Genomic DNA, 13175 nt, shown 5'->3' with positions numbered 1-13175 from the left:
CCATCTCCTACCATCTGGAGGCAAGCTACGTTTCCAGCCCCAGCCACAGGTGGGAGCAGCAAGTCTGAGCGTTAGCTGTGGCCCACATCTGTGCTACTTGTGGACCATGGTCTTGTGTGCTATTTCCCAGATGTCACCTCTGGGGTGAGCTTCTAGTTGCTATCTACTCTTCCATAAGCACCTCCTTTACCATGCTCCCGGCCTGCCTTCCAGAGGCCCCACGTTCAGAACTCTGGATTTGGGAAACCCTGTGCACCACTGCAAAGTCACAGTCTGGCCCAAGTCCAGTGCTGCTCCACCTGTGGCTAGAGTAGGGGAAGTCCTAGGTCTATAGTTCATAAAGATTTGGGGGAAGTCCTCCCCTCTCACAGGCCTGCACTGACCGGCCTCTGTCCCTTGGTCCAAGTCACATCCCATACAGCATCTCTGTTTCTCTGCCGCACAATCTCTACAAACAACGTGCCCAGAAACAGTAGCATGCCTTTAGACCACAGTCTGGAAGAGCTTCTAGAATAAGCCTCAAGCCTGCCTTACTTGGGGTCTCTCCAGCCCTCTGACCTGCCAGGGCTCTCCTGACCAGAGAACCCAGGCCTACTCCCTGGGCCTATGGGTGCCAGAATGATACTAAGCACTGCAGGGCCAAGGTGCTGATGCATCAGCAAAATGACAGGACTCTCCAACCACAAAAACGGTCACCTACACACACCATGAAACATTAATAACAGCCACACTTGCTCTGCACTGTGTGAAAACGATGCAGTTTTCATTACAGTGAAAAACACCCAGAGACACTATAGGCCTGGAAGTGCCCTAAAGTTGCTGATGTAGCCAGAGGTTCCAGGGTTTGCCCAGCCTGGGAAGGGCCTCACGCAGCACCTTTCTGGATCCTCACAGGAAAGGGTGGGGGCTCTAGGAAGGGTGGATGAGAGTGCGGTTTGGGAGCCCTGCTGAGCTCCCAGGTCTTCAGGAGCTTAGGGGGTCAGAGAGCTCTGGAGCACGTCTCATGCTGAGCTTCAGCTGAGGGAAAAATAGGTAAAACCTCAGGCACTCTGTGAGCAGTAAGGTCCCTGCCATGAGGACACTGACCGTCTTTTCCAGGCTTCTACCACACAAGAGGTGACCAAACCCAGCTGTGTGAGAGGAGCATGGGCGGGGAAGCCCAGAGAGAGGAGGCAGGAAGAGGCTACACCCCACCTTCACAGTCTTCTTGCTCCCTTCAAGTGAGGGAAGGGACGGACGCACCCACTTACTGATGCATTATTCATTCACATTCATGTCTGCTGAGCGCTCACCTCGAGCAAGGAAGGCACTGAGCAGGCCTGCGCCTCACCCAGCACCCAGGTCTCTTGGCCCCTCCATGTCCTGTGTTCGGCCTTGCAGAGAGCATGCCCTAACGACTCAAGTATCCACTTGAGAGAGTGAAAAGAATGAATAAGCAAGTGAATGAGCGAGTGATGAAGACACAGACAAATGGGCAGATGGTGAGTCCGGGCTACTTTGCTAGCCCCGAGGATGAAAAGTATGTCCTGGCTGGGTGTGCAGGACCCTCCCACGAATCACAGAACAACCTTCTAACCCAAGCCAGTCCCCTCATGACACACTTGCTCTGTCTGGAAACAAATCACCCCTCACTTATGAAATTCAGTAAACCTTTCCTGCCACGACCAAAGGGTCTTACGCATGCTAGACCCTTCCTGGTAGCTCCTTTAATTTCAGCAAAAGTTCACCAAGCACCCACTATTTGCAGCCCGGGCTGGGGACACACAGATGCATGTTGGCTCCTGTTCCCAAGGGACATGGCAGAGAGGGAGAGGCCTGAGACCATCGGGGAGAATGTTATTTCTGCCACTACGGCCTCCAAGCTTCATTCGGACGGTGAGGCCCCAACAGATGGCCCTCCTGCTGTGTCCACACCCTCGCCCTTGAGGGGCGACCCTCCATGACCCTCACGTGACAGACCTGTGTGGAGACAGGACACTCCCATTCAGCAAGAGCTCCGAGACTCACAGACCCCCGGGAACCTCCTGAGGGCTGGACTGAGGTCTCAGGCAGCGTTTCTCGGCCTAGGGAGTGGTGTGAAAGCAGCGCGGCAGTGAGGAGGGGAGTGGCACCCGCAGGGGACCCCACACCCACTATGTGGGCCTGACCAAAACCTGAGGGGGTGCTCACATGACACAGACCTGAAGCCACCCAGCCTTGTCCCAGGATCCGTGGCACGGACCGCCCTGGGGGCCACTCACCACGCAGCCGGGTCGTACTCAGCCCAGACCCGGATGAACTCGTCCAGGTGGTGAGGCCCCAGGATGGAAGAGTCCCGTGTAAGGTACTCAAAGTTGTCCATGATCACGGCCACAAAGAGGTTCAACATCTGTAGGGCAGGAAGGGGAACGGGTGACATAAAGAGACCGCAGCCTGCCTCTATCCTAGCCCTTACCCTCCAGCCAAATTCTGTATGTGAAATCATCATGGCAGCAGAGGCCACTCCGACCCGGCCAGCCCCTGGGCCTCTGCCACACGCCCACTGCCACCCCCCCCCCAGCAGCCCCCTGCCCTCGGGTTCTAGATCCGACAGGCTCACCCGAACCTCTCCTGCTCTCTGCTTCTGTTTCCAGACCCTAATTCATGTCCACAAACTCCCAACCCCATCTTATTCTCCTCTTAGCTAGACAGCAGTGACTTTGGAGTCAGTAGTTTGGACTCTAGAGGCTGAAAGCTCAGCTTTTTTTTTTTAATTGAGTTGAAATTCGCATAATATACAATTAATCATTTTGAAGTATACAATTCAGTGTCATTTAATGTATTTACATTATGTAACAACCACCTCTCTAGTTTCAAAATTTCTTTATCACCCCAGAAAAATTCCTTGTACTTTAAGTAATCACCCTCCCCGCCTTCCCAGCAGTCACCAATCTCTGTTCTATATCTAGAGACTTGTCTATATGGGATATTTCATGTAAAAGGAATCATACGATATAGGACCTTTTGTGCCTGGCTTCTTTCACTTAGCATGCATGACTCTGTGAAGTTCATTCATATTTTAACATGTGTCAGAACTTCACTGCTTTTAAGGGTAAATAATATTCCATAGTAGGTATATACCACAATTTGTTTATCCATTCATCCACTAACGGACATCCTGGACTCTTTCCATCTTTTGGTCAAACTGTTTTCCACAGAAGATGCTTCGTTTTACATTCACACCACAATGTACAAAGTTACTATTTCTCCATGTCCTTGCCAATGCTTGTTATTTTCCATTAAAAAATTATCATTATAGCCATTCTGATGAGTGTGAAGGGAGTGTGTGGTTTTGATTTGAGTTTCCTTAATGACCAAAGATGTTGAATATCTTCATGTGCTTGTTGGCCATTTGTATATTTACTTTGCAAAAATGTCTATTCTGATTCTTTGCCCATTTTTTTATGGTTGCCTTTTTTAGTTGAGTACTATGAGTTCCGTAAGTGTTTTCAATATTATCCCCTTATAAAACATGAGATTTAATATTTTCTCCCATTCTTTAGACTGTATTTTCACATTTTTATAATCCCCCTTGATGCATAAAAGTTTTGATTTTGAATAGTCTGATTTATTTTTTCTTTTGTTACCTGTGATTTTGGGGTCAAATCTAGGAATCCTTTGCCAAACCTGAGACCGTGAATATATGCCCTCTATGCTTTAAGAGTTTTATAGTTTTAGCTCTTTTTTTAAATTTTTTTAATGTTTTATTTATTTCTAGGAGAGAGAGAGAGACAGCGTGAGCAGGGGAGGGTCAGAGAGAGAGGGAGTGACAGACTCTGAAATAGGCTCCAGGCTCTGAGCCGGCAGTCAGCACAGAGCCCGACGCGGGGCTCGAACCCACGAACCGCAAGATCATGACCTAAGCGAAAGTCGGACGCTTAACCGACTAAGCCACCCAGGTGCCCCAATAGTTTTAGCTCTTATATTTAAGTCTCCTCAGTTCTGAGTTTAGTTATATAAATGTAGTGAGATAGGCGTTCATCTTTGCTTTCTTGCATGTGGATACCCAGTTGTCTCCTCATCATTTTTTTTTTAAGAGAGAGAGAGTGAAAGAAGCAAAAGGAGACAAAGAGAATCTTAAGCAGGCTCCACACCCCAACATGATCTCACAACCCTGAGAACATAACCTGAGATGAAATCAAGAGCGGAGGCTTAACTGACTTAGCCACTCAGATGTCCCCTTCACCATTTCTTAAAGAAGCTATTCTTTCCATACTGAACAGTCTTGGCATCCTTGTCAAACATCAATTATCCACACATATTTGGACTTACTTCTACAATCTCAATCCCACCCCATTGGGCTATTTATCTATCCTTATGCCAATACCGCACTGTCCCAACCACCATCAATTTATTGAGATATATATATATCTCATATATATATATATCTCATATATATATATATGGCATAATTATAAGATACTTAAAATGTATTTTGTGGTAATCTGATATATGCTATACATATATATATATATATATATAGCACTTCTACCATCTAGTTAATTAACACACCTATCATATTTTTTTTGTGGTAGAACATTGAAGTTCTACCCTCTTAGAAAATTTCAATTATACAGTACAGTGTTATCCACTACAGGCATCATGTTTTATATTATGTCCTCGGGCTTTATTCATATTATAGTTGAAAGTTTGTACTCTTTTACCAACCTCTCCCTATTTCCCCAACCCCTAGTCGCTGGCAACAACTTTTCTACTGTTTCTATGAATTTAACCTAAAAAAAATACCACATACAAGTGAAATCAGTATTTGTCTTTTTCTGTCTGGCTTATTTGAACTAGCATAATGCCCTCAAGATCCATCCATGTTGTCACAAGTGATAGGATTTCCTTCTTTTCAACGGCTGAATACTCCAGTGTGTGTGCGCATGTGTGTGGTGTATCACATCTTCCTTATCCATTCATCTGCTGATGCACACTTAGGTTGTTTCCATATCTTGCCTACTGTTAGTAACGATTCAATGAACATGGACATGCATATTTCTCTTCAATATCCTGTTTTCATTTCCTTTGGATATATACCCAGAAGTGGGATTGCTGGATCATATTTTAGTTCTATTTTTAATTTTTTCTATACTATTTTCCTATACTGTTTTCCATAGTGGCTACACCAGTTTACATACCCACCAACATTAGACAGGGGTTCCCTTTTCTCCATATCTTTCCCAATGCTTGTAATCTCTTGTGGCTTTTTTGTTTGTTTCTTTGTTTCATGACAGGCCATTCTAAAGGTGTGATAGGTCACTGTGGTTTTGATTTGCATTTTCCTGATGATGAATGATGTTGAGCACTTTTTCATGTGACTGTAGGCCATGTTTTCTTTGGAAAAGTGTCTATTCAGCCACATTGTTTTGATTTATGGTAGCTTTATAGGAGTCAGTTATGAAATAGGGAAATATGACTCCTCTCACTTGGTCTTCAATTTTCAAGATTTTTTGGTTAATTGGGGTTCCTTGCCATTACAAAGGAGTTTGAGGATCAGCTTTTCCATTTCTGCAGAAAGGCCAACAGATCTCTGACAAGGATCATACTGAATCTGGAGTTCACTTTGTGGGAACACTGCCACCTTACCAATATTAACTCTTCTGATCCATGGGCATGCATGTCCTTTCATTGAATTAGGTCATCTTTAACTTATGTTAGCAATATTTTGCAGTTCCCAGTGTACAAGTGTCTCATTTCCATGAGTATTTATTTATTGCCAGGTATTTTATCCCTTTGGATGCTACTGGAAATGGAATTATTTCTTTAGTTTCCTTTTCAGGTTTTTAAAAAATTTTTAGTGTTTATTTATTTTTGAGAGAGAACATGTGCACACAAATGGGAGAGGGGCAGAGAGACAGAGACAGGGAGAGAGGGAGAGAGGGAGGGAAGGAGGGAGGGAGAGAGGGAGGGAAGGAGGGAGGGAGAGAGGGAGAGAGAGAGAGAGAAGATCTAAAGTGGGCTCTGTGCTGATGGGGATCAAACCCACAAACTGCGATATCATGACCCTAGCTGAAGTTGGACACTCAACCGACTGGGTGCCCCACTTTCAGGTTGTTTATTGCTGTTGCATAGAAACATAACTGATTTCAGTGTGTTGACTTTGTACTCTGACACTTTGATTAACTCATTTATTAGTTTCAGTACTGTGTGTGTGTGTGTGTGCGCGCGCGCACACGCGTATGTATATTCTTTGGGATGTTCTCTATATACAATAACATCAGCTTTTTTAAAAAAATGTTTATTTCTGAGAGAGAGAGAGAGAGAGAGAGAGAGAGGGACAGCGTGAGCAGGGGAGGGTCAGAGAGAGAGGGAGACACAGAATCTGAAACAGGCTCCAGGCCCTGAGCTGCCAGCACAGAGCCCGATGCAGGGCTCAAACCCACGAACTGTGAGATCATGACCTGAGCCGAAGTCGGACGCTCAACCGACTGAGCCACCCAGGCGCCCCCAATAACATCAGCTTTAAATAGAGATAGCTTTACTTCTTCCTTTCCAATTTTAAGGCCTTGTATTTCTTTTTCTGGCCCAACTGCTCTAGCTAGGGCTTCCAGCACAATGTCGAATTGAACAGAAGTGATAAAATTGAGCACCCTTGTCTTGTTCCTGATATTTAGGGAACACTTTTTAGTCTTTCACCACTGAATTTATGTTAGCTATAGGTTTTGTCATAACTGTTCTTCATCATGTTATAAGAGTTTCTATCATGAATGGGTACTGAATTTTGTCACATGCCTTTTTTTGCATCTATTGAGGTAATCATGTGGGTTTTTTCTTCATCACCTAGACTGATTTTTATATGTTGAAAATGTATCCTTGCATTCCTGGGATAAATCCCATTTGATCATGGTATATAATCCTTTTAATGTGTTGTTGGAATTAGTTTGTTCAAGATTCTTACTGTATATTTGTCAGGGATAAATACAGTTTTCTTCTGTTGGGGCATCTTTACCTGGCTTTGGTTTCAGGGTAATGCCAACATCACAGGATATGATAGGAAGTGTTTCCTCTTCTATGTTTTGAAAGAGTTTGAATACGATGTAGGTTAAGTCTTTTTTAATACCATTTTTAAAAATTGAGGTAAAATATGCATAACAAAAAGCGTATCAATATAACCACTTTTGAGTGCACAGTTCAACGCCGTCGAGCACATTCATACTGCTGTGCAGCCATCCCCACCGTCTGTCCCAGGACCCCTCTACCTTCCCCAACTGACACTCTGTCCCCACTAAACACGCACTCCCATCCCCTCCTCCAGCCCCTGAACCCACCATCCTGCCCTCTGTCTCGATGAGCTTCACTACTCTGAGGACCTCACAGGTGAAATCACACTGCATTACTTTTTGTCACTGGTTTATTTCACTTAGCATAATGACATCACCGTTCACTCATATTGTAGTGTCAGAGCTTCCTCCCTTTTTTTATTTTTATTTTTTATTTATTTTATTTTTTTAATGTTTGTTTTTATTTATTTCTAGGAGAGAGAGAGAGAGAGAGACAGCGTGAGCAGGGGAGGGTCAGAGAGAGAGGGAGTCACAGACCGAAACAGGCTCCAGGCTCTGAGCTGGCAGTCAGCCCGACGCAGGGCTCGAACCCACGAACCGTGAGATCATGACCTAAGTGAAAGTTGGACGCTTAACCGACTAAGCCACCCAGGCGCCCCATTGTTTACTCATTTTTAAGAGACAGAGAGTAAGTGCGGAAAGGGCAGAGAGAGAGGGAGACACAGAATCCAAAGCAGGCTCCAGGCTCTGGACTGTCAGCACAGAGCCCGACGCAGGGCTCGAACCCACGAACCATGAGATCATGACCTAAGCGAAAGTCAGACGCCCAACCGACTAAGCCACCCAGGCGCCCCAGAGCTTCCTCCCTTTATAAGGCTAAATGATATTCCCTTGCACATTCATGTCACATTTTATTTGCCAAACATTTGTTGATGGGCACTTTGATTGCTTTTACCTTCTTGCTATTGTGAATAATGCTGCTATGAACATATGTGTACAAATATTTACTCAAGTTCTTGCCTTCAATTCTGGTATATACCCAGAAGCACGGCTGTTGGATCATACTGTAATTCTATTTTTTTTTGTTTTTTTTTTAATGTTTTATTTATTTCTAGGAGAGAGAGTGAGACAGCGTGAGCATGGGAGGGTCAGAGAGAGAGGGAGTCACAGACTGAAACAGGCTCCAGGCTCTGAGCTGGCAGTCAGCACAGAGCCCGACGCGGGGCTCGAACCCACGAACCGCGAGATCATAACCTAAGCAAAAGTCGGACGCTTAACCAACTAAGCCACCCAGGCGCCCCTGTAATTCTATTTTTACTTGACTGAAGAACTGCCATACTGTTCTCCACAGTAGCTACACCATCTCACATTCCCGCTAGCAGCACATAGGGCTTGTTTCTCCACCACCCCTGCAAACCTTGGGCAACACTCTCTCTCTTCTTCTCTCACACCTGTGTTTAATCATCAGTCATGTTGGCTCTAACTTTAAAATACATTCAACCCTCTTCATCCCCACCCCTCTCTAGACACTGTCACCTCCAATCATCTCCCTGACCACTCTTCAGCCTCTCCTGACCAGAAGCCAGAGCAAGGTTTTAAAATGTCAAACAGATTGTGTCATGCCCTTGTTCAAAGTTTTCCAGAGGTGTCTGATGACTTGGAATAAAATTCACACTCCTTGGACCTAGTCCACTGACCTCTCCAACCAGCAGTTTCCTGAGGCTCATCAGCCCCAGGCACACTGGCTGGAGTGCTGCTTCTTTGTATCCCAGCACCATAGTAGAGGCTAAAGACTAAGGGACAATTGTCCCATGGAAATTTATAGTTTTTTTTTTTAATATTTTTTATTTATTTCTAGGAGAGAGAGAGAGAGAGACAGCGTGAGCAGGGGAGGGTCAGAGAGAGAGGGAGTCACAGACTGAAACAGGCTCCAGGCTCTGAGCTGGCAGTCAGCACAGAGCCCGACGCGGGGCTCGAGCCCACGAACCGCGAGATCATGACCTAAGCGAAAGTCGGACGCTTAACCGACTAAGCCACCCAGGCGCCCCATCCCATGGAAATTTAAAACCTTTTCTAAGAAGGAAAGGCAAGGCCCACAGGAGCTCATCACAAGGTGGTCCTTTTGGGGTTAATGAGGTCATCAGTTCTGGGGATACAGGACCATCAACACAGAATCAGCTTGTGATATTACATGAATCAGTATCAGGGATCAGTCACAGATGTAAGGGGACCCAGGATGGACTGAGAGAGCTGGACACATGGAAACAGTGACCAGGACTTACCAGAAAGGAGCAAAGGAAGATGAAGGAGACGAAGTAAAAGTAGGCAAAGTCGCTCCCACACTCATTGGCATTGGCGTGCTCATCACAGGCCTGGTTGCTGAGACAAGACAGCATGATCTCGTGCCAGGCCTCCCCGGTGGCGCTCCTGAGAAGAACGGCGGAGTTATGAGGCCCACGAAGAAAGGCCCAGACCAGCCTGGAAGGGATCTCTGAAGAGCTCGTTCAAGTGCATACCCTCTCTAGATTCCCTCCCTGCTCACGTTGTAAGGTCTTCTTTTTTTATTTTTATTTATTTTTGAGATAGAGACAGAATGTGAGCAGAGGAGGGGCATTGAATCCAGACAGGCTCCAGGCTCTGAGCTGTCAGCACAGAGCCCGACACAGAGCTTGAACCCACAAGCTGCAAGATCATGACCTGAGCCAAAGCAGGACTCTTAACCGACTGAGCCACCCAGGCGCCCCAGGAGATACCTGCTTCTTTTTTTTTTTTTAATATTTTTATTTATTTCTAGGAGAGAGAGAGAGACAGCGTGAGCAGGGGAGGGTCAGAGAGAGAGGGAGACACAGACTCTGAAATAGGCTCCAGGCTCTGAGCTGGCAGTCAGCACAGAGCCCGACGCGGGGCTCGAACCCACGAACCGCGAGATCATGACCTAAGTGAAAGTCGGACGCTTAACCGACTAAGCCACCCAGGTGCCCCGTGGAGATGCCTGCTTCTTAAAAAGAGTCCTCTGTCGTTAGGATTGATCATTAACTTGGAAAGAACCATTTACTGAAAATAAGGCACTGCACCAAAATTCAGCACCATGGTGAGTGCCCCTCTGCCACCTCAAAGCCAGCACAGCCCACCAGCTTTCCTGGTCTCCCCACCCCACCCCCACCACCCCTAGCCTTCCTTGATTCAGAAAATGACTCCATCCTTCCAGTTTCTTAAGACAAAAATGTTGCAGCCATCTTTGCCTCTTCTCCTACTCACCATACTCTATTCATCAACTCATCTACTATCAAAAAACAGCCAGAATCTTACCACTTCCCACCACTCTGGGCTAAGCAACAATCACCTCCCCTGAGCTGCTGCAACAGCTTCCTAAATGATCTTCCCCACACAACAGCCCCTTGGGTCCGCTAAACATAGGTGAGATCAGGCCACTTCTCCTCTCAACCAACCTCTCTCACTGCAAAAGCGAAAATTCACATGACTTCCCGCAGCTCTGTGTGACTTGCTACCTGTTTTTTCCCAGTGGTCCCTGTTCAGTCCACTCCAACCACACCAGCCTCTACTGTTTCCTGAACACACCAAGAACAACCCCAACCTCAGTGGCCACCCTGGAAAGCCCTTCTTCATGGACTTTTGTCCCTGGATATGCAGCCAGCACGAGGGCCAGATGTGCACAAAACTTATAGGCAGACCAGAGGCCTGAGTCCCCTCACATTGGTGTGCCTCTATGGCCAGCTGTGGGCACAAGCCAAGCCTACTCCCCATTGACAAAGGCTAGGGGTAGAGGCCTTCTCCTGCAGAGCAGCTGCCCTGTGCCAGGTCTGGCTGATACTGGTGTTCATATGTAACATAGAGATCAAGGAGGAAAAAAGATCTTAGAAAACAAAGACTTAAAACTAAGGCCTGTTTCATACGCCTGCCTCAACTCTTGCAGCAAAGGCAGGACATTAATAAATACAGAGATAAAATTAACAGAATAGCTAAAATCCAGAGAAATGACTCTATTTGGGGAAAGTGTAGGCTTAAGGATACTCATCCATCTGATATAAGAAACAAGAGGGGTGCCTGGGTGGCTCAGTCAGTTCAGAATCCAACTTCAGCTCAGATCATGATCTCACAGTTCATGAGTTCAAGCCCCACGTCAGACTCTGTGCTGACAACTCAGAGCCTGGAGCCTGATTCAGATTCTGTGTCTCCCTCTCTGTGTCCCTCCCCTGCTAATGCTCTCTCTCTCTCAAAAATGAATAAAAATTAAAAAAAAAAAAGATGAAGAAGAAGAAACAAGAGTCAGACAACTCCTTCCAGACAGCTCAGCAAAGCAGACCTGGCTCTGATCTCCCTCCAGGGAAAGAAGAACTTCCACACACCCCAGAATGCATCTGCACAGGGTTAGCTATGTTGGGCATCCCCCAGCACAGGCCTTGCATCAGCTCAATGCATTTACATAAATGAACATCAGTTTGGACACCTCAAGAAGGGGTCCCAGGTAGGGTCTAATGTCAGCACCTCTCCTCCACAAGCCAGTACAAAGAACTCCTTCCTTCCTAGGCTCATGGTGGTGGGCTTGGTTAAATGAAAAAGACTCTGGAGGCAGGGAGACACATTCACCCCTCTTCCTTCAGCCTCCAAACCAGGATGGTCAAGAGCCTCCAATCCACAGAGGGGGTGCCGTGCCTAAGAAAAGCAGCTGGCACCAAGTGCTCTCAAGCACACCTTTGCAGGGGGGCTTCTGAGCCAGAAACACGCTCTGTGCCCTCAAGGGTCCACCCTGGCGCTTGACCTGGGGTCTTGGGAATTGCAGCCCTGTGAGCCATGGGGGCAGGTGGAAGTGCACTTGGACCAGCAGTTCTGGCCAGCTGAGTTCCTTGGTTCAGTGAGTAGCATACACTATATCAAGAGGGGTTCCCACTGCCCTGCTTCCCCCTGATCCCACAGATCCTCATAATCCACAAGGTGAAGAGATGGAAAGCTTATGGCCAGCACACCAAAAAAGGCCTTGTTGGGTACCTTCTGACCTCCCAGACCTTCAGCTGCAGCCTCACTAGAGGCCTTGTGGTCGCTGTCAGGGACCAGAGATGAGGTGGTAGAGGTCAGACTAACACAGGGCTCTCAGGCTGACTGAAGCCCAGGAACCCTTAGGAAAGGACAACAAAAAGAGGAGATGCTGGAAAGGTCCATTGAGCAGAAGTCAGCACAAGCTGGGCAGTCGCATGGGTCAGCACACACCCTGTGTGTCCTGAGTAGAGGAGCCTCTGAGCCTGGGCTGACTTCCCAAACAACACACCTGAACAACAGCATCAAGGCCTGTAAAAACGTTCGAAAGTTGTTGTGTCGGTTGATGCTGGTGTCATCATCCAGGGCAATGTTTCCAAAAACCTGAAACGAAAAATAAGGCCATAGGCTGATACTGTTGGGTCATCAGGAGCTGTGGCCAAGGAGAAGAGGGTGTGTACACATAAGAACCCACAAGGCACAGGACACGGCCCTTACTACCACTACTGCTGCTGCAGGGACTGGAGGACTAGGGCTTCCAGCTCTGGCAGCGTCTATGCATTTCCAGTGCCAGACAAAACTTCTCCAAAGCCAGATGTGGCAATGTCCCACAGCTCAGCATGTCCACAGGTTCAAGTCTGCATGCCTGGTAAAAATGGGACCTGGAGCTGAGTTTACATGGGTTGGAAGCATTTGAAAGTTCATTCTATTGTCAATGATTCTGAAGCAGTAATTATATTGGTAATAGCTATGAGATCACTTGAAAGTTTCTTTTTAAATTTCTGTACAAACATCACAATGGGCTTTTTATACATTTTATTGATATCTTTTCAAGGTTAGAAATGCAAACAGGTCAGTAATTGTACTTGGCTTAATATCTAGAATCTGGCTGAAAAATTTATGAATTATTACATAGTCACCAGAAGTAAAGCTCAATGACATTTATGGTTTTGTACATCCATAGACCAAAGCAGGAAAAGATATATATTTGTTTTAAATAGCATCAGATCTCAGGACATTTTAAAGTAGGAGAACTTTTGGGGTGCCTGGGTGGCTTAGTCGGTTAAGCGTCCGACTTTCGCTTAGGTCATGATCTCGCGGTTCGTGGGTTTGAGCCCCGCGTCGGGCCCTGTGCTGACTGCCAGCTCAGAGCCTGGAGCC

At 46.5% G+C, this 13175-nt stretch overlaps 1 protein-coding gene across 1 annotated transcript in view; it reads right to left on the bottom strand.

The window, feature by feature from the left end:
* CACNA1B (calcium voltage-gated channel subunit alpha1 B) overlaps positions 1-13175 on the bottom strand; it is a 196237-nt gene that overhangs the window by 19929 nt on the left and 163133 nt on the right. The window contains exons 35-37 of the mRNA XM_039220724.1: positions 12307-12398; positions 9305-9449; positions 2241-2368 (exon numbers count right to left, since the gene is read on the bottom strand). Coding sequence (XP_039076655.1) covers positions 2241-2368; positions 9305-9449; positions 12307-12398 — 365 coding nt within the window. The remainder of the gene's footprint in view (positions 1-2240; positions 2369-9304; positions 9450-12306; positions 12399-13175) is intronic.

Source organism: Hyaena hyaena, unplaced genomic scaffold (assembly GCF_003009895.1).
Source record: "Hyaena hyaena isolate Hyena2069 unplaced genomic scaffold, ASM300989v1 scaffold_911, whole genome shotgun sequence".
Taxonomy (NCBI): Eukaryota; Metazoa; Chordata; class Mammalia; order Carnivora; family Hyaenidae; genus Hyaena; species Hyaena hyaena.
Note: the sequence above shows the minus strand (reverse complement) of the source record. Positions and strands in the feature narration are given on the sequence as shown.